Genomic DNA, 19987 nt, shown 5'->3' with positions numbered 1-19987 from the left:
AAGAAAACCACGAAGAGAAGAAATTGAGTAGGGGGAAAACCCTACAAACGGAACTCTCTCTCAGGCCCGGGCAGGGCCTGGCCGCGGCCGGGAGGAGGGTGCGCAGTGCTGAGGGCAGGAGCCCCTCTGCCGGCACGGCCAGGGCCGTGGGACATCCCTCAGGAGGAGGAGGAGCAGGAGGAGCCGGGCTCCGCAACCCGGCCGGCAGCGTCATCCTGTCCCCTGCGGGACACCCGAGGCACCGCCCCGTCCCCGGGGTCACGGCATCGCTCTGCGGAGAGGCCGCCCCGTCCACAGCGCCCACCCCGCCTGCTCCCAGCCCCCGGCCAGTCCGGCCCGGCTCCGCGCCGCCCGCGGAGCCGCTGCGGGGCCGGGGGCAGCGCCGGGGGCAGCGCCGGGCTGTCCTCACGGCCCCGTGCCGGGCCGGCAGCGGCAGGTGCGCGGTGGCGAGGCGAGAGCAGCCGGCGCTGCCGCCGAGCACCCGCAGCGCTCCCGCCGCCCCGGATGGGCTCCCCCGACCTGCGGCCCCGGCAAGGTCCCACAAGGTGCCTCATCATCCCCGTGGGAATGCACGGGGAACAGCACGCGGGCCCGCGGCACTTACCGGAGCCCTGCGCACTGTCCTTGCTGTCACCCACCGGGCAGGCGACGAGACGACCGGGCTCGGCTCCTCCGAGCGGCGGGGCTGCGGCTGCCTCCGCTCCCCGGGTGCCCGTCCCGGGCGGGCGGCACCAGGGACACCCGCTGTACGGGAATGCCGCAGCCAGGTTAATCACATCCCTGCTCTCCGCATCCCACCCACCCGCTGTCCCCCTCGCCCTCTCCCCCTCCACTTCTCGTGGCCCTTGGAGGGGGTTTTGCAAGCTTTCGCCCCTCCTTTGAAACCGCTTCTCTACCTTCCAGCCTTGAAGGCGACAAGAAAAACCCCAAACTCGTGTTGGGAACAGTAATCTCATTTGCAAAGAAAAATCCCTGGAATGGGGACTCATTGTAACGCCTTTGGGCAGCAGACCCAACTGCTGGGCTATTTCAATAAAGAAGCGAACTGCAGCAGAACGCCAGTTGGCTCCTCCAGCAGAGTTCTCCTAAATCATGATAGACAGATTGCGTGAAAAACAGGAATTCCAAAGAATTTCCTGCCCTGGGAACAGAAGTTAAGGCTATATTTAACAACATCTGAAGCTGTCAAGAATGCTTTGTGGTCGGATAACAGAGCAGAAAAATGTGAAAAATGCGGGCTACTGCTATACCAAATATGGAAATATTGTTACGTCTGGGGTCTAAATCCCATCTGGAAGTACTTACAGCCAGGAAAAGAAAAGATGCCACAACAGAAGCTGAAACTCTCCTCCCTATCCCCAAATATTAAACTTCAACAAGGCAATACAATTCAAGGGCGCCCAACCTGAGTGGGGGACAGGGAACCCGGGGACACACAGGCTGAGGGGGGCTGTTCGCTGCGTGCTCATCCCGTTCCTGCCCGGGAAGCCGGGCCCCCGGGCATCTCCCGGGCTCCGCCGCGCCGGGAACCGCTCGGATGCTCGCTCGCACGGCAGCGGCAGCGCGGGGCGAACCCCGGCACGGCCGGGCGACGCTGCGGGCCATGTCACAGCGCGGGGCAGCCGCGGGCCCTCACGGCGGCCCGGGGAGCTCCCCCGCCGCTGCCCGCGCAGGTGGCCGGTCGCGGGGCGCCACCGGCAGAGCCCCGGGTGCGAAGGGGCCCTGCGGGCCGCGCTCTGTGTGAGGGGAGCGGGGCGCAGGTCCCGCGTACGGCGGAGAGGCCCCCGCGCCCCCCGGCCGGGCCGGGACCCCCCGCGGCTGCGCCGGCGGCCGCGAGCGGGAGACGGGGCGGGGCGGGGCGGCCGCGGCGCGCGCCAGCCGCATTCCTGGGATGCCGCGAGCGCTGGACGCGGCCGCGGCCCGGAACGCGCGACGTCAGCGCCGCGGCGCACGCGGCGGCCCCGCGCCCTATATAAGGCGGTGGCGCCCGCCGCCGCCTCAGACCGCGCCGGCCGCGCTCCCGCTCTCACTCACACGGGCTCCCGCTGTACCGGCGCTGGACATGGGCTCCGCGGGCACCCGGCCCGCTCTGGCGGCCGCTCTCCTCTGCCTGACGCGCCTGGTAAGTGCCGCGGGTCTCGCCGCGGTCCGGGAGAGAGGGAGGGAGAAGGAGGCGGGTTTGTTGGCTCCGCTCGGCTCCCGGCGCTCACCGGACTCTCCGCTCCGCAGGCTCTGGGCTCGCCCTGCCCCGCCGTGTGCCAGTGCCCGGCGGCCCCGCCGCAGTGCGCCCCGGGCGTGGGGCTGGTGCCGGACGGCTGCGGCTGCTGCAAGGTCTGCGCCAAGCAACTGAACGAGGACTGCAGCCGATCGCAGCCCTGCGACCACACCAAGGGGCTGGAGTGTAACTTCGGGGCCAGCCCCGCCGCCCTGAAGGGCATCTGCAGAGGTAAGCGGCGACCCCGCTCCCACGGGACGGACCCCGCGCCCCGCGGTGCCGGGGTTCGGTAATTTCGAGCCCATGTATGGTTATGCTTTGTTGTCGGTAGCTTGGCAGAAAGGCACATGACTTCAGCAGTCTGGAATGCGATTCAGTATGTCTGGGCTCCGCTAAACGCACATAAGGAAAAGTGATTCCTGACTAAGTTATTGTTCTGGCCCCGCGTCCCCGGGGGGTTGTAGGGAGCTCCGCCGTCCATTGAGTTTAACAGACCAGCAAATACCTGTGCTTAAACCAGCGATTCCCGCCGCTCACCCCCTTCTTTCCCTTCCTGTTGATCTCTGCAGCACAGTCCGAGGGAAGACCGTGTGAATATAACTCCAAAATCTACCAGAACGGCGAGAGCTTCCAGCCGAACTGTAAACACCAGTGTACGTGCATAGATGGAGCTGTGGGCTGCATCCCGCTCTGCCCGCAGGAGCTCTCTCTTCCCAACCTGGGCTGCTCCAGCCCCAGGCTGGTCAAAGTCCCCGGGCAGTGCTGCGAGGAGTGGGTCTGTGACGAAAGCAAGGATGCACTGGAGGAGCTGGAAGGCTTTTTCAGCGAAGAGTTTGGTCCGGATGATTCCGAAGGCGAATTAACCAGGAACAATGAGCTAATTGCCATTGTGAAGGGAGGCCTGAAAATGCTGCCCGGTGAGTGTGGGTTTATCTGGGTGACAGTTAACGGGAGGAGGCTAGAGGGTGGCTAAAACTCAGACCCCTTAGACCTCATGGGAAAGAAAGAAACCTAGTGAGAGAATGTATTTAGACTAACCCCTGTTTTTCTTTTCCAGTTTTTGGATCCGAGCCACAAAGCCGAACTTTTGAGAATCCCAAATGCATCGTGCAAACAACCTCTTGGTCCCAGTGCTCAAAGACGTGTGGAACTGGCATCTCCACCAGGGTGACAAACGACAATCCTGACTGCAAGCTCATCAAAGAGACCAGGATATGTGAAGTGAGGCCATGTGGCCAGCCCAGCTATGCCTCCCTAAAGGTAAATACAGACTCTTCTTGTGTTCCTCTTCTCTCTAAGCTGCTTCAGGTAGGGGGTAAAGGCTGGAAAAGAATCTCCTGCTAATAATGCGATTGCCTTTCCTTTGCAGAAGGGAAAGAAGTGTACCAAGACAAGGAAGTCCCCCTCCCCGGTGAAGTTTACTTACGCTGGCTGCTCCAGTGTGAAGAAGTACCGGCCCAAGTACTGCGGCTCCTGTGTGGATGGCAGGTGCTGCACACCCCAGCAGACCAGGACTGTCAAGGTCAGGTTCCGCTGCGATGACGGGGAAACCTTCACCAAGAGCGTCATGATGATCCAGTCCTGCCGCTGCAGCTACAACTGCCCCCATGCCAGCGAAGCCTATCCCTACTACAGACTAGTCAACGACATTCATAAATTCAGGGACTAACTTGTGGTGGGGGTGGGATGCCAAACACAATTTTGAAGTACCCAGCCATGGAGAAAGGACTTTTGATGGAAGTGGTGCCTTGCCCATTTGAGGGCAACATCGAGATGTTACAGGAGTGCACTGTGCAACTGGACACTAATGCAACAGAGATTTAAGCATACTTAAAGCTTCATAATACTGGAGCAACTTTACTGCTTCTTTTTGGAGCACCTTATCTAATTATATACTGTTTTCTGTTTGTAAGTGATCAGATTAATGTTTTGTTCCGGTTATGAAAACTTTCCTGTCCTGTTCAATTTAACACTATGCTTCTTCCCCTTCCTTCAGTCTTCTCCCACCCTTTCCCAACTAAGTTGGAAGTTACATTCCTTCCTGAGGTGGGCACCTGTGGGGTGTTCACAGTGGCAGCTATTATGTACCAACTGTAGTTTAATGGCAAACAGAAATCAGTTGTTTTAAAGCTGAGTATTTTATTTATCAAACTGTAGCTTTTTGTTTGTTTGTTTGTTTCCTCTGAAGGTTTTTTTTACCCCTTCCAGCCCCTGTAATACTGGAATAAGTTGTAAATGATTTTAATTTTATATTCAATGAATTAAAAGAATTTATTTATGGAATTAATCATTTAATAAAGAAATATTTACCTAACTACTCTTAGTAGAGTATTCTGATAGGCAACAGGCTTAAATACAGCACATGCAAGAGGTTTCTGTAAAAACTTGGAATTCTGAAAAGTTTGGATTCTCTGAAAGCAAGTTCTACTGCAGATGCAGAAATGGACTAAAGAGCCAAGTCTAATTCTTTGGATAAATGATGTTTTGAAGGAGTGTCTGCAGTCTGCAACCCCATGCTTTAGAAAGTATAGAAACATAGAAAGAGCTTCTTGGCACTGAATGCAAATCTTTGATAGACTGAAATGTTAATTAGACTGTCAGATTATTCAAACTGTCCTGGAATTTCCAACATAAGGTGCTTCATTAGAATGCAGTGCATGCACGGTGATGTTGAACATTGGGGTGAAAACGGTCATCAGGTCTCACGTTTTTGGTGGCTGCTTTTTGCAAATTAATACATTTCTATGGCAGAGGAATGCTTCCTACAGGCTGCAGGAGGTAGTTTGATTTCACTAAATTCAAATTAAATGAGCTTGAAGCAATGACTTTTGTTAATCCTAATAACACAGTGGTGAAAAGTAAACATACTGTTAACAAGAGAAGAATGTGAGGAATTTCAAGTACTAGTCCCAGAGCAGAAACTAGTAGTACTAGAGTAGAAAGCAAGGGAGCTACTCTTTTCCTCACTTCCCTTTCCCAGTTTTAAATATGCAATTACACTTTATGTTGTGGGACACATGACATTTGGCTAAGCAAGGGAGCTTGCTGGCACACAGTAAAAAAATGACATTTAAAGAAATGAACTAGAGCAGGATCTGAGAATGCATCCAATGCTGGTTAGCCTAAAACTGTGCTACAGATAAGACTGACAGGAAACCTGCAACAGGGTATTATTTTCTTCTCCTTGTGTGGGTATTTCTCTGTCAAAAGATTCTCCCAAAATCTTCAGCAAGAAAGACACTGCTCATAAAAAACAGACTGATTTTGAGGTTTTAGAATTGTGAAGGGGTGTCATCCAGTGTCATTAGTTACAGGTAGAATTGGTTAAGGGTCAATTTTTTATTAATTAGACATAAATATCTCAATAAAATAAATAGTCAAATATCTCAGAAGCATATCTCTGGCAGCTAATGCTTTGTCTGAGAAAATACAGCCTTCCCTCTTTTCTGCTCAGTCAAGTTTTCTCCCTGAAGGCGTTCAAAAGTAGAACTGTTTTGGAATTCACCACCTGGCCACCAGTCTCAGCTGTACCTAAACTTGTCTGTGCAGTATTTGTTGACAGCAGAAGGGTAAAACTCAAGGAAGCACTTTTGTTTGGCTTCTCGGTAGATCTAGCACTGAACACTTCACCACATCAGCTGCTCACTGGGAAACCATCAGCTTTACACACTGGGGTACCGTCGGGCAGGGAAGGGATACGCTGCTCCCAGACAGCCAGCAGCTGCAGGGCATGCCTGCCACGGCCACTGTCACCCACACCTGAGTGACATCCATCTTCACAGCAGCGCAAGTCAAGGCTCCCCAGCAATCACAGGTACGTGTGACTGTACACAGAGCCCGCAGCTGTGACACGTCACGGACAAACAGCGGCCCTGCCACTCCTGCTGGAGCTCTAGCACAGCCTGCCCGTGGGCTCTTCCATGGCAAGGGGTGCCTCTGTACCCTGCCCACTGGAAACATGTGCTGCTGGGAGAATAAGGGCTGTAGAGGTAGGTCAGATAAATACTAGTGAAGTTATCCTGATATAAAAAGAGTAAAATGAATCCCACTAAAAAAACCTGCAAGTCTTTCAGATTAGGGCTGTCACTCCAACTGGTCATCACCCATATAGTCCTCTCTTCTATTTTGCATTTCACAATTACATGGCAAAACTACTTTTACAACACTATAAAGGGAATCATTGCCATTTTTTGTGTGTCACCTTTGTACTTGCTTTGAAACCTTTACATCCTCTGTTGTTCCAGCAGAATAAAAAAAAACCTCTAAGTAGTGGGTGTGGATATATAAAGGATTATAAACTCAGGTTCCATGAAGTGGAGCAGCAGAGCTTACAGGTAAAGTAATGAGCACAACCATAATTGTATTTCTTGTCAAAAACTAAAATATCAATATCCTGCTTCCAGAGGAACACTAGATGAGGAGTTAGGAACATGATAAATAACGTACATAACAAAAAGCTGTGCACTTGGAGCAAATTCAAACCCTGAAAGTCAAGCCACCAGCACCGTGTGGAGTTCCCTGGAGCTGGGCAGAGCCAGGGGAGTCCCAACACGCCAGGAGGGAGAGCGGCACCGCCTCAGCCTTCAGCGCAGGTTGCAGCACTGTGCCCTGCACAGAGCCCTGCCCCAGCCACCCTGCCTGTCCCTGCACAGAGCCCTGCTGAGCCACCCTGCCTGTGCCTGCACAGAGCCCTGCTGAGCCACCCTGCCTGTCCCTGCACAGAGCCCTGCTGAGCCACCCTGCCTGTGCCTGCACAGAGCCCTGCTGAGCCACCCTGCCTGTCCCTGCACAGAGCCCTGCTGAGCCACCCTGCCTGTCCCTGCACAGAGCCCTGCTCCAGCCACCCTGCCTGTGCCTGCACAGAGCCCTGCTGAGCCACCCTGCCTGTGCCTGCACAGAGCCCTGCTGAGCCACCCTGCCTGTCCCTGCACAGAGCCCTGCCCCAGCCACCCTGCCTGTGCCTGCACAGAGCCCTGCTGAGCCACCCTGCCTGTGCCTGCACAGAGCCCTGCTGAGCCACCCTGCCTGTGCCTGCACAGAGCCCTGCCCCAGCCACCCTGCCTGTCCCTGCACAGAGCCCTGCCCCAGCCACCCTGCCTGTGCCTGCACAGAGCCCTGCTGAGCCACCCTGCCTGTCCCTGCACAGAGCCCTGCTGAGCCACCCTGCCTGTGCCTGCACAGAGCCCTGCCCCAGCCACCCTGCCTGTCCCTGCACAGAGCCCTGCTGAGCCACCCTGCCTGTGCCTGCACAGAGCCCTGCTGAGCCACCCTGCCTGTGCCTGCACAGAGCCCTGCCCCAGCCACCCTGCCTGTGCCTGCACAGAGCCCTGCTGAGCCACCCTGCCTGTCCCTGCACAGAGCCCTGCTGAGCCACCCTGCCTGTCCCTGCACAGAGCCCTGCTGAGCCACCCTGCCTGTGCCTGCACAGCAGCCCTGTGGCCGTGTGCCCCGGTCCCTCGGCTGCTCCCTGTCCAGCCCCTGCTGGCACTGTCCCGCCACACCGGCACGGGGCACTCGGCCGAATGCGGTGCTGCCGCCACAAGGAGCGTTTCTCACACTACGTGTTTAGGATCGAAGGAATGCGCAGCCTTGTGTTCCTTCCCCACGCTTATTTCCTTGATGGTGGTAAGCGCTGCAATACAAGAGGTTACACATAACATCTTCCCGACTATTAGCGGAGACAAAGTTTCAGTTTCCATAAGTGCTCCATGACAGGAAACATAACAAAAGCAGGAACACACAGACAGACTTCCATGACTACACAAAGTCCTTGTGGGATGCTGCCAGCTCGCTCCTCTGCAGCAGCAGCAGGTGGAGGAAAAGCAGACACCGCACTGACAGTGGCAGTGGTACTATGAGCCCTCGCAGGGCTGCGAGAATCTCTCTATCCACACACCAACTCCTGCAGAGCCCATGGCAGATCAGTGCCCCGGGCTGCCTTACCCAGCTGACCCTGTCTGGGGGCAGGCCATCTATCTCCCTGCTACTCGTGGGCAGCCGCTGGGCTATGCAGGAACAGGCAGTGAGCCTGTGATCACTGGGATTGCTGCAGGAGGATTTCCAGTCCACTGAACCTGCATGAATCCCTCACATGTACTGAGGACTGAAACAGAAATTTTGCAGTGGGAAGTCAATCCTGGTTGGAAATCAAACCTACCTACACAGAAGCAGTTAAATGTCTCACACCAGAGGCTTGCTCTTGCCAGATACTTGCCCTTCTGAGCTGATCCTGCAGAAATGCATGTGCACAATTTAGCTCCCTTGTTTAATCAGTGAAGCTATTTCGATGCAGGGCTCCAAGTGCTCAGCACACAGCAAGAAAAAGCTGTATAGTTTCCCAGCTGCTCTGCCTCAAGCCAGTTCCTTTCATGTAGACATGTTCCCATTTCCACCTTCACAGTTTCTTCCTGCATATTACATAGTCACAATTAAAACAGCACACAGAAACAGGGAGGTATCACAGAGAAAGCAGTAACATAAAACTAGCTTTGGAGGTACTTAGAAATGCACAGACAACTAAACCGCATTAAGCTGCAGTGAGTGGTGTCTAGAAAATAGAAATCCTACAAAAAAAACCCTCCAACCAACAGAATTATACAATAAGCATCTCTCTATCATGCTGTAAAGACCAAGCAACTGAAGAGATGGCATCCACTACGCTATGGTTCCCCCCATAAAACTACACAGCCATGACTTCTAGGTACACAATTTATATTGGAGAAGATCCTGAAAGACCCCAAGGCACCATTCACATAAGCAACTTCATCTGTCTTGAAGTACAACCACTTATGGGATGGAATGTAACAACCATCCAGGAGGAAAACATTAAACAATTTTTTGTAAGTTTTCATTTTCTAGTCAGAAGAAATTCAAAGGTGGGATGAACACATTTGCCCAGATGGGAATCCAGCTGGGACATAAACATTAACTATTTCACTTCTTGACAAGTGTCAGTTTCAATTAGGATGGAAGGACTCAATTTAGGTGAGAGAAACAATCAGCAGTAGCCCAGCAGTGTTTTGAGACCACTGAATGTCAGATCAAAAGAAGCCCAGTATACCAGGCAAATCAAAGACACCACTTTCTCTGAAACTACTAATTTCAAATGTCAACCAACCAGGTTTGAGAACACCTCCTACTTAAGTCTACTTGACAAAATCAGACATTGAGATGCCATGGCTGTAAAACCAGCAGTCTGTTAGAAACTTGAAACAGGAAAATGCATTTTTCTCTAGAGACAGGTATTTGTGCTGTACTGTAGTGGAACAATACTGCTAAAATCAATATGGATGCCCAAGCATAGCTGAAAGTAGAGGCTGGGAAAAAAGGTCAACAAAGAGATACCACTGAGAATTTAGATCACAGAATCACAGAAATGCTAAACTGGAAGAGACACAACAGGATCATCAAGTCCAACTCTGGGCCCTGTGCAGGAAACCCCAGGAGTCACACCATGTGCCCAAGAGCATTGTCCAAACACACCTGGAACTCTGGCAGGCTGGTGTGGTGACCACCTTTCTGGGGGGCTGCTCAGTGCCCAAACACCCTCTGGGTGAAGAAACTTCTCCTGATATCCCACCCAAACCTGCCCTGCCTCAGCTGCAGGCCATTCCCTCGGGTGCTGTCCCTGTCCCTGAGCAGAGATCAGTGCCTGCCCCTCCTGTTCCCCCCTCGAGGAAGTTGTGACTGCAGTGAGCTCTGCCCTCAGGCTCCTCCAGGCTGAGCAGACCCAGTGCCCTCAGCTGCTCCTCACGGCTTCCCCTCAAGGCCCTTCACCATCTTTGTTACCCTCCTCTGGACACTCTAATAATTCAGTGTCTTTCTAACATTGTGGTGCCCAAAACTGCCCCCAGCACTGAGGTGAGGCTGCCCCAGTGCAGAGCAGAGAGGGACAATCCCCTCCCTTGCCCAGCTGGTGATGCTGTGTCTGATGTCCCCAGGACATGGTTGCCCCTGTTGGCTGTGTAAAAGTGATGGGGACTTCTTGGCAAGCTTCTAATGCCACCCATCCATTCTTTTTTAGTATCTACACCTCATCCACTGACTTAATGTTTACCTCACTTTAGCACAGCTCTCCTTCCTATAGGCACTCTTGGCAAAACAGACAAGTCCTGGAGCTGCAATACAGACCCAGCAGAGAACCTGGAAGCAAGGAATGGAAAGGCAAAAGCATCTTTCACAGTTGTTTCTTCCTTCTCCTTGAAGCACAACAGGGATGAGGAGAAGAAAGTGGCAAAACAATTTTAAAAACAGTTTTGATTTTCCACCAGCTGAAATGATGCAGGAATCAGCCAGCTCCCAGTGTAGTCATTTATTCTCTAAAAAAAGACTCCATCTCCCTTCTCATTTCTATTCTTCCTTCTCTGGCAGATTGTTTTGACCTCATTTTGATTTGTCATGCAACCACATGAACAGCTGTACTCATGCAGCTGATACAAAAAGAAGTCTCATGCAAATGGATTAGATAAATACAAGGACTACTGTGACAGTCAAATAAAAAGGAATTAATTTTACCATTACTATAATGAGTTCACAAAGACCTTCCCTTACCCCAAAGGTAGGCAAAGCTCTAGTGGCTTTCCATATTTTATCACTCTATTGATTTTTCCTGCCACAAAACTCTACTATAGTAAAATATCCTGAAAATGTTTTTCTGCAGGAAAAGCTAGCAGCAGTGAAATCAGGCCAGGCCAGGGGAACTTTGCTTCCAAAGCAACAACAAAAAAGCTACAGTGCACAGGACCATGGAGGGAAAGAAGCTTGTGCTACAAAAGCATCCCTAGAGCAAAGTCACTGTACTATGGGTCTGTGAGACCTGCTGGGGCATAATGAGAAGACACTTCTGCTAACAAATCACAGATAGCAGAACAACTACCCCTTTTTACCTCATTTTACATGGCATCTATAACTTCCCTTTCAGTTTCAGTATTTCTATTCAGCTATTTTTGCTGCCATTTCTTGTTTTGCATACGTGACTTCTTTCCATTTCACCACAGATTTTCAGCAAATAAGACCATATGCACTACCATAGCAACATTTTAATACAAACACAGTGTAATCTTTGTTCACTGAAGTACACAGTTCATTTCTTTTTCTCTTATTAACAGAACCTGCATCTGCATACAGTTTAACTGAATGTCATAGCAACAACACAAACATCAATTCAAGATATTTTTTCCTTTGGAGGGCAGAAGAATAAACTTTTTCAGGAAAAGAGTGTGGGACTTCAAGCAGAATGAAATGTTTGTGACTAAACAGGGCCTGAAGTTACATCATCAGGGCTGTGTATTTACACTTGGAAAGCCTGCTCTTGCACAGTGTTATACATTCTCAGTTCCTACAGATGTCAATAGAGAACAGCCCTATCTGGCAGGGCAAGGACTGAATCCCAGCCATGCTGATACACAACACACAGCTGGGACTTGCTATCAGCACTCCCATGAACTCAGAAACCCAGGTCCTGCTTCAGACTGGAGTGCACGTTCTGCACGGAGTTTTCCTCTAATGCAGAGTAGAACTGCACTGGTGACTGCAGTAACAAAACCAGGTCCAGCATGCCTCCAAGGACCAGTGCCAGCCACACATTCTGTGGCATGACCCTCTTTTCCTCTACGGATCAACAATTCCTAATGCCAAGATAAATACAGCAAAACTCAGAATTCCAATGTGTTCATTCAAAACTGAGCTGTTCCACTGACAGGGGGTACAACTGTTTACCCATGACAACTCAATTATGCCTCATCTCCCCAGGAAGTTCTACAAAAAAGGAAAAGAACCAAGTTCTCTCCCATGGCTGAGTCAGTCCTACTCCCCAGCTATTGCTGTGTGCTTAGCTATGCTCTATTTTTGTCCTTTAAGGTTTGTGAAAGGGATGACATCATTAAGCTTTTAATTTTTTTAAGTAGTGTTTTCATTCAAGACAAGAGCCTTTACTCTTTGTAAGCTGATAGTCCTTCAGCTCAAGCATGTTGAAAAGTCTAAACATTAAAAGAAATGCTGTAACAACACTACACAGAAATAGCTTGTTCCTTCTGTGACAAACAGTTTACAGAGGAAAATAAATGAGTAAGCATAGTAGGCATAAAATCAAGCACTCAATGCAAGCTGGTGTTGAATGATGAAGATTAAAACAACATCACACAGTTCTCATTCACAGACATGATCTGTTCTGAATCAAGGCAGAGTCCTGCAGGGATCTGTGTGTAATAGGACTACAACAGTATGTTTTCAAAATGGACAGAATGGAAGCCCTCTAGGAAGCCTCAGCTCCATGTCTTAAATTTCTAGTTCTTGACCAGAGATTTAAAAAATACAGAAGATGCTTTTTCTCTCTTCTGTTTATTACAAGGTGCCTGTTCCAGGTTAGGTCACTCAAAAAAAAAAAAAAAAAAAACCCAACTGAAAAAAAATAACCAAAAACAAACAAACAAAAAAACCCACACCAAAAAACAAAACAAAAAAAAAAAAATTCAACTTTCTTTCACTGCCTACGAAAGTGTTAAAGAACATCTGCCTCCTAGCACAACAGTGCATAAACTGATTAAATCAAGAACCTCATTATTATGAAGAATTATGACTAATATGAAGAATTTTGATTTCTTATTATAAAGAAAATTTGAAAAAGCTTAGGAAAACTGAATAAAATATTTTAATTGCATTTTGATTTGTATTTGATCAATCTCTTCTGTTCAAACTAGTGTAATTGTAAAAAATAGGTAAGCAGTAACCTAGTTTGAAAGAATGGCAAATGCTACCTTCAGTTTGACTGAACTCTGGGAGATTATTCCCAGCTTTGTCTGGGAAATTTCAGTTCTAGTAACCACCACAGGAATAATGTTTTAAAGTCTTCTTTAAGGTAAATCAGAAGGATAGATTTAACAGCATCTTCATTTAAAAATAAATTATGTTGCATTTTGACTCACAAGGAAGCTTAAAGTAGATTTATATAAGAAAAAAACCCCACAGGCAAACCCTTTGGTACAATTAATGAAAACCCCCAAGAGCACAGGCAAGTAATGCAAATGACAAATCTGTGCTCCTCAGCCAAAGACTAATCACACACACATGCAGATCAACACTACTACTTGCAGCACTCCCATTTTCACTGTGCTCTGGATCCAACAGAAGTGCCATGCTTTTCCTGCAAATGAAACATTTTCTGGCCAATGAACTGTGGCAGTTTTGCTATTCATCTCTTCTACTGGTATTACTATGAATGAGTTCAAGACTCATCTATAGTAATTTGTGGCTACCAAGTCAGTGTGCAGCAATCACTGATTAGGAAAAGCTTATTCACTTTCACTGAACTGAAAAAATATGAAAGCAGCACCTATAGCTAGGAATCCTGGTCCTTTAAAAAGGGTTAAAAAAACAAATGTTGAAACAAGAGGTGGGCAGAGGACCAACAATGACTAAGAAAGAAAATAGAGCACAGGTGGCTACTGCCAGGCGAGAAGAAAAACTTTCCTGTTTCACCAGAGGCTGCAAAACACACAAGAGAAAGGACACATGATACCACTGGGAGAAAAAGTAGTATGTGACTACAAAGGTCTGATCCTCTGGCCAAACTTCAGTAGTGAGCTGTCATGGTAAACAATTTATTAACTCCAATTTCTTTACAAGGGAAAAAAAAAAAACCAAAAAAAAAAAACAAAAAAAAAACCTTCTAAAACTTTGAACATCTCAGAAATCCTGTCCATGTAGCATGGCTGGTGAGGGCCCAGCAGCCTGGTGCCCTGAACCCCAGACTGAGGGTCCAGAAGCCTAAACCCTGTCCTGTACTGCTCCCCCAGCCTCCTGCTACCTCCAGAAGTTCCTTCACTGCTTTCTGTTGTGTTTGAACCCACAACATCAGCACTGGCAGAAGAAGACATGACTGAAATACCACCTGCATGGCAATGCAGCACACAGCCCAGGCCACCAGCACACCACGGTGCTTGTCTCCAGCAGGAGACACAGCTGGGAACTAAGGCAGCAACACCTCAGAAAGCTGTTTAGAGTGAACATGACCTGAAGACGAATGCTGCCTTGGCCAGAGCCCTGCAAAAGCAAGGCAAAGGCTGATGCTGATTCCTGAGCATGGCCTGGTCAGGGGGGAGAGGGGCTCACCTGGCTTGCACCACTTGTGGCATTGCTGTTCTCATCCTCCACAGACCCCACAGGGGACTTGGATACAGGACAGCTGGTCTGTGCTCTAGGAATCTTTGCAGATGTTAACAACTGTCAGCAGACAATACAGTACAGGAATTTGTTTCCTTTATGATTTATTTGTTTTTAAGTAGGTAAATGTAGCTGATATTCCAGGAAGTATTTACAATAACTAACTGCAGCAGGTACTAGGAATATGAGATGCATAACACAAGCATTCTTTAGAAGTCTAGTGTTATTTGCACTAGTGCCACTCTATGCATCCATTTCTAGGGATATAAAAACTCATGCTGATTTAGAAGACCTGGAGAGAAGACCAACACACTTGCAACATGCCACCCTGAAAACAGTCTGACCTCTCCATTAACATATGGAACAAGATGCAACCAAGTAAGGAACAAAAAAAAGTATTGCATCAAGCACCCAAAATGTCACCAGACAAGATCAAAAGTAATATAAGACCATTTTCAGTAGCTCAGCGTTACACAGAAACACTGCAGAAGGAAACTGAGCTAATGAAATAACTGTACTTTTTTCTCAGTAAATTTAAGCATTAAGATTCAAATCAACATATAAATACAAATATGTGATCAGATATTTAAACTCAAACATTTGGCACTGAACTGGTTAGAGAAAAAATAAAAATCATGGTGCAATTAAAGACTGCAATTCAGTTAGAGTATTACTTTTTTCTGGAACCACAATTCCCCATCTTTTGATTTACATCCCTAAATATGCATTATTAAATCCAAAAATAGTCAAGCACTTTGAGAGTGCTACCTTTACTAAAGGAAGTTAAACCAAACCTCTAGGAACTTAGTTGTATCAAAAGAATTTAATTAAATAATGAAAAAAATAAAAGCTCATTCCATCCTGTTCTCTCAAAGAACTGTCATGAACTGTCCTGAATCTCCCCTTCTTCCACAGATGAAAGGGATGAGTTTTCACTGTCTGAGTTCTCTGCAGGCTCACTGCCATCTGAGGATATAGAACACAAAAAACAAACAAGCAATTAGTTTCAGCAATGTTGTTTGCTCATCAAACAGAAGCAGTTTCGTATCTTCTTCTCCTTTTAATCACTCTTTTCTTCAGAACAGCTATTTCATGAGACATAACCAGTTTCATGACATAGGATAAAGCCCTGGATAGGACCTGTTGAAGGAGAAAGCAAGAGAATGCTGAGAATTCCTTTTATCTTTTAAATCTTGGTCTTTCAGTCAACTAGCAAAGTAGAATATTTATCCCCCACAAAATTCTAGATCTACTGAGAATTTTAAATTATTCTTTTGGCTTGTTTTAAATCTTGTTTTCTGGCATGTCACAGATATATATCACAACTGTAATGAATTACAGATAATTTACACTTTTCCTAGCATTTCAGTTAAAAGGAGGAGCTACAGAGAAACTGGAAAAGGAAAATTTAAATTCCACATGTTCTGGCATCCCAAAGATAGTGACAAGCTATGTACATCCATAAGCTAAGCTGGTGAAGTTCAAGGTACAAGTAACTTGTGCTTTAGGGCACAGCTATTGTGCCCAGCTGAGATCATAAACTGAAATTCTCATCTCCAAAACTGGTCTTCAGCCTCACACCCCACAGATCCTTCTTTAACAAGCCCTGACCCTGGTCACCTTGTGCTGATGTCATCAAATGCCACTTGGCTGGTGACACTCGAGCAGCACAAAAATAAACTACAGCAAAGCAGGTCCATGAATCACACTCTGCTCTCATTGTTATTTTCAGTATTTGATCTATGAATTTAAAGATGCATTTGAGCATTTAGCATCAGAGGTTTCATTAAGAGAATGTTACCAAAAGGGAGCTGATGAAGTATAGCTACTGTCTGGTGAAGATAAGTTCTACAGCTGGCAAACATGGATAATACACAGGACACAGTGTGCACCTGTACAGTTTCCAAGGAATTTGTTCAAGAAAATAGAAGCATTTCACCCAGAAACATCAGAGGTCAGATTTTGTCTATACTAAATCTAGTGTATAATCAATTAACATTTATATGCCAGATATGTACTGAGTAATGCACAAAGTAAGGGCTGTGAAAGCTTCCATAATCCCCTGCTATCTTCAGCCATGACTGACCCTGTATGCTGAAATCAGAGCACCTGTAGGTTTTGCTGTTCATCAAGTCAAGCAGCAAAATATCACATAAAAGAATGTGGCAATCTTCTGACTCACAGCAACGCTCAACAGATAGATTTTACTTCTGTTACAGTAATATTTAACAGGAATTATAGATTGTCTTCACTAAAAAAGAGCACACTTGTGTGATGCTGATAGCAATCCATGTCACCATAAAACTGTCTGCAGTTTACTTATAATGTAAAATTTAAACTCTGAATTTAAGTTTTTCAGTGGCAGTTTCCTTCCTTAATCTTTATTTTCCTTATGTAGTTGAAAGTTTCAGCCAAAATACTTCGGCCATTTCTGAAAAGAATAATAGGAGGAATAGGTTTTATACTCATTAAGGTGTCCAGCTCTAGCTATCCCCCACCAGTCCTTAGGGGTTACTACTTGAATCTCAGGGAGAATGGTGATTTTTCCCCAGCATGTGCCTGTTGCTGTGGCCATGAAAACTTGATTCTGTTGTTTCCTGGGGAAGGAGGTAGATCTGAGATTGCTCAGGAAGGAAGCAGTATTTTAGCAATTACATTCCCCCAAGACTCTGCTTCTTGTTCTAGCCTGGGTCCCCTGCAAACAGGGTCAGCAGGGTTATGGCTGCCTGAGCCCCACGCTCAGCAGACACCCTGCCACATGTCCACCCCTGGCAGCTGTTTGCCTGGAATGCAAAGGGAGGTCAGCACCAGGCTCCCAGCAGGACAAGTGTCACAAGTGTCCCTCTGGGCATGCCAGCAGGCAGAGGAAAGGCAGCACTGGGGGCAGCAGGATCAGCAGGCTGGATGGCTTGGGAGGAGAGGGCCACTGATACAGAGAGCCATACATGGCAAGGAAACTGGACTGCAACAAACTCTGAAGATGCTGTAGCAGAAAGGTCACTTCTTGGGAGATGGGAAGGGGCTAAAATACTTCTCTGATTACATCAGGCTTCTCCCTGGACAGCCTGGAGGTTAACATAAGGTTTGCACTTTCAGCAATTATCTGTGAATGCAACTCCTAAAGCAAACTGAAAACTGTTTTTCTCCTCCTATGTTCTGTAAAGATGACATACAACAGAAAAGCACAATGGTTTTGACACACTAACTAAAACTGTAATTTGTCTTCAGGCAGAGTAACAGCAACAAAAAAGTCCTCCAACTTTTATACTCATGTTGTGAACATGCTTTTCCTCCATGAATCTGAAATTATTGTCACATGCTTCTACTCTGAACAGAAAAAAATACCAAGAACACAGGTTCCCAACCTAACTCAAGGCCAAAGTTGATTATTAATATCTTAACTAAGAAGATGACAGTAAGTTATTATAAAAGTTGTGAAAATCATAGTATTTTTGCCATTAGCTGTAACTTTTGCTATGTCATACCCAAGACAACCTAACAGGGAGCTATTAAATTCATTTTTATGGAATCTATAGAAACAGTTAAAACAACAACAGCAACAAAAATCAATGGTTCTCAAAACCTGAAATGGCTGTTAGTGTTCTCAGAACCCCTGCAGGGATGACCACACATCAAATGATTCCTGCAGCAGAGGAAGGTTACTGTCCCCAAGACACACACTTGCACTGCCCTGTGGCAGAGCTGTTGGCACCTCCCCGCTATTACTGGCTCTCTCTTCCCCTGTTCTGCCTTTTACAGAGTCAGGTAGGTGCTGCAGCAGCATGGCCTCAAAATACCATTGTTCAATCAACACTTCCTGAATTTGTACCCTTAAAAGGACAACCTCCCTATTAGCTCAGGGGACAATGACAACCCCATACAGATTAAGTACATGAGTCAATCAATTGTAATTCCCTCCTGACCTCTAAATCATAGAGGTACAGCTGAATACTGAAAAGCAAGGCTCCTAGACAAAGAAACCATGGATGAACTCAAAAGCAGCCATCAGCTTCATGTACTGCAGAGTCTGTTTGTGCACTCCCAGGGTGTGGATCCCAGTTACCAGCCCAGACCCCAACCTCATCCCCTGGAGTGCTCTCTCACTCTCAGCAGCCCCTGCAGTGCATAACTCAAGGAATTGCTGCATGCCACATATTTGGGTGCAGATTGCTCTCACTTAGGGGATCACTCAGTGTAATCTAGCCAGAACAGCCAAGCTCCATGGAGGTCCACATCACTGGTACAATATTCTCAGTCCCATATTTTATCAGTCACATTATATACATATAGAGCCATGGCTGAGCTGCTGCAGGGAAACAGTAACTGCAAATATATATCAAAGCTTTTCTATAAAAATCTGTAAGAATTAGAGACTGGCCCATCACAGAAAGTTATGGGATATGATAACTAAGGTGACTAGGAGGGGGACTAGGAGATGAGAACTGATTCCCTCTTTCAACAGCTGAAATATCGTTGAGCAACCTTTTAGCTTTAGAAACAGATGCTGGGACATGAAGCCTTTATACTGCGGAGAAAAATGGATATTAACTTAGAAACTAAAAGCAAATTCCTGCTAGATCTGGATTCTCTTCTAAATTAACTCCAAGATCAAAGTTCTCTCTCAACAAAGTAATTTTTAAAAGATAATACTGTGCTTTTAACTCACCCAAAAAGCAACTTTGCCATTATGATTTCTAGTAACTATCTTACGACTCAGAATTATTTGTCCAATGTTAGAAGCTATGCTAGAAAATAATGGAGAATGATTCCTTTGCATGATTATCAGGTTTATTTAAAATTCATCTTCCCCAGACAGCCTGACTCTTCAGGAATAATCAACTCTGTCAAACTTTGCTATATAAAAAAAAGTTAGTACAAGTCTCAATAATTGTTTCACCTCAGTGGCTAAAAACATATAAAAATGTCAGTAAAGCACTAGTAAACAAAGTTAGAAAAAACACATCCAATACAGCTCATGGATGGATGCCATCAGCCAGCAATTTTAAGACAAGAGCATTCATAACAGATTTTTCTACAGCCTTCTTTAAACTTCAGAAGGAAATATAAGACATATTGCTCATTCCTGGCAATATCCTTAACTACTGTTTATATAACTAAAATATCCAAGTATAACATAACAGGAAATAAATATGTGCTCACCTTGGCCAAGGACCACCATGTCATTCTTCAGTGTTTTCAAGACCACAAATAATGTTGGATACTCAATTATTACTTTGCCTTTCAGATTATCTAGAAGGCTTCTGCTGGCATCCAGTTCATTGTACCTTAAAAATAACAGGAAATTTACTTTGGATTTTAATACTAGCAAGGACATAAGGTACATTTGCTGTGGTGGGGGGGGGGGGGGGGGGAGAAAAGCAAAAGGCTTTCTGGCATGTCACACAATTTTCAGGTGATACCATGTCCAGAAGAACTACCTTATAATTCAAATTGCATATCCAGTTTTATTCTCCAACTACATATTTTTTTTTAAAATCTTCCTTATATCTAAGCATAAAGAACAAAAGGAGAATGAAAGTCAAATTTCTCCAAGGGTTGAAATGTTTTATTATGCCTTAATGAATATCTTTAGCATGATAAAAGAAATCAGGT

General features: G+C 46.9%; 3 protein-coding genes across 3 annotated transcripts in view; 1 reads left to right on the top strand and 2 right to left on the bottom strand.

The window, feature by feature from the left end:
* The window catches only part of DDAH1 (dimethylarginine dimethylaminohydrolase 1), a 92834-nt gene extending 92169 nt beyond the window's left edge, over positions 1-665 (bottom strand). Inside the window, exon 1 of the mRNA XM_063165774.1 lies at positions 605-665. The gene's annotated coding sequence lies outside the window, so the exon portion shown is untranslated. The remainder of the gene's footprint in view (positions 1-604) is intronic.
* Positions 666-2047: 1382 nt separating this feature from the next.
* CCN1 (cellular communication network factor 1) lies at positions 2048-4529 on the top strand. Its single transcript, XM_063165772.1, has 5 exons — positions 2048-2122; positions 2230-2446; positions 2785-3132; positions 3273-3475; positions 3585-4529. The coding sequence occupies exons 1-5, from the start codon at positions 2063-2065 to the stop codon at positions 3882-3884; spliced, it is 1128 nt and encodes a 375-aa protein (XP_063021842.1). The 5' UTR covers positions 2048-2062; the 3' UTR covers positions 3885-4529.
* Positions 4530-14461: 9932 nt separating this feature from the next.
* The window catches only part of ZNHIT6 (zinc finger HIT-type containing 6), a 30341-nt gene continuing 24815 nt past the window's right edge, over positions 14462-19987 (bottom strand). The window contains exons 9-10 of the mRNA XM_063165771.1: positions 19535-19659; positions 14462-15340 (exon numbers count right to left, since the gene is read on the bottom strand). Coding sequence (XP_063021841.1) covers positions 15255-15340; positions 19535-19659 — 211 coding nt within the window. The 3' untranslated portion in view covers positions 14462-15254. The remainder of the gene's footprint in view (positions 15341-19534; positions 19660-19987) is intronic.

The sequence above is a fragment of the Melospiza melodia genome, chromosome 11 (assembly GCF_035770615.1).
Source record: "Melospiza melodia melodia isolate bMelMel2 chromosome 11, bMelMel2.pri, whole genome shotgun sequence".
In the NCBI taxonomy this organism is placed as follows: Eukaryota; Metazoa; Chordata; class Aves; order Passeriformes; family Passerellidae; genus Melospiza; species Melospiza melodia.
This window is presented reverse-complemented; position numbering and strand designations above follow the sequence as displayed.

What these genes read in the sequence shown, in the direction of transcription:
- CCN1 (XM_063165772.1), top strand. Translation starts at nt 2,063, where the DNA reads ATGGGCTCCGCGGGCACCCGGCCCGCTCTGGCGGCCGCTCTCCTCTGC. An exon ending in TCCTCTGCCTGACGCGCCTG is followed by an intron (nt 2,123 to 2,229) that starts GTAAGTGCCGCG and finishes TCCGCTCCGCAG; the next exon opens with GCTCTGGGCTCGCCCTGCCC. An exon ending in AGGCCTGAAAATGCTGCCCG is followed by an intron (nt 3,133 to 3,272) that starts GTGAGTGTGGGT and finishes TTTCTTTTCCAG; the next exon opens with TTTTTGGATCCGAGCCACAA.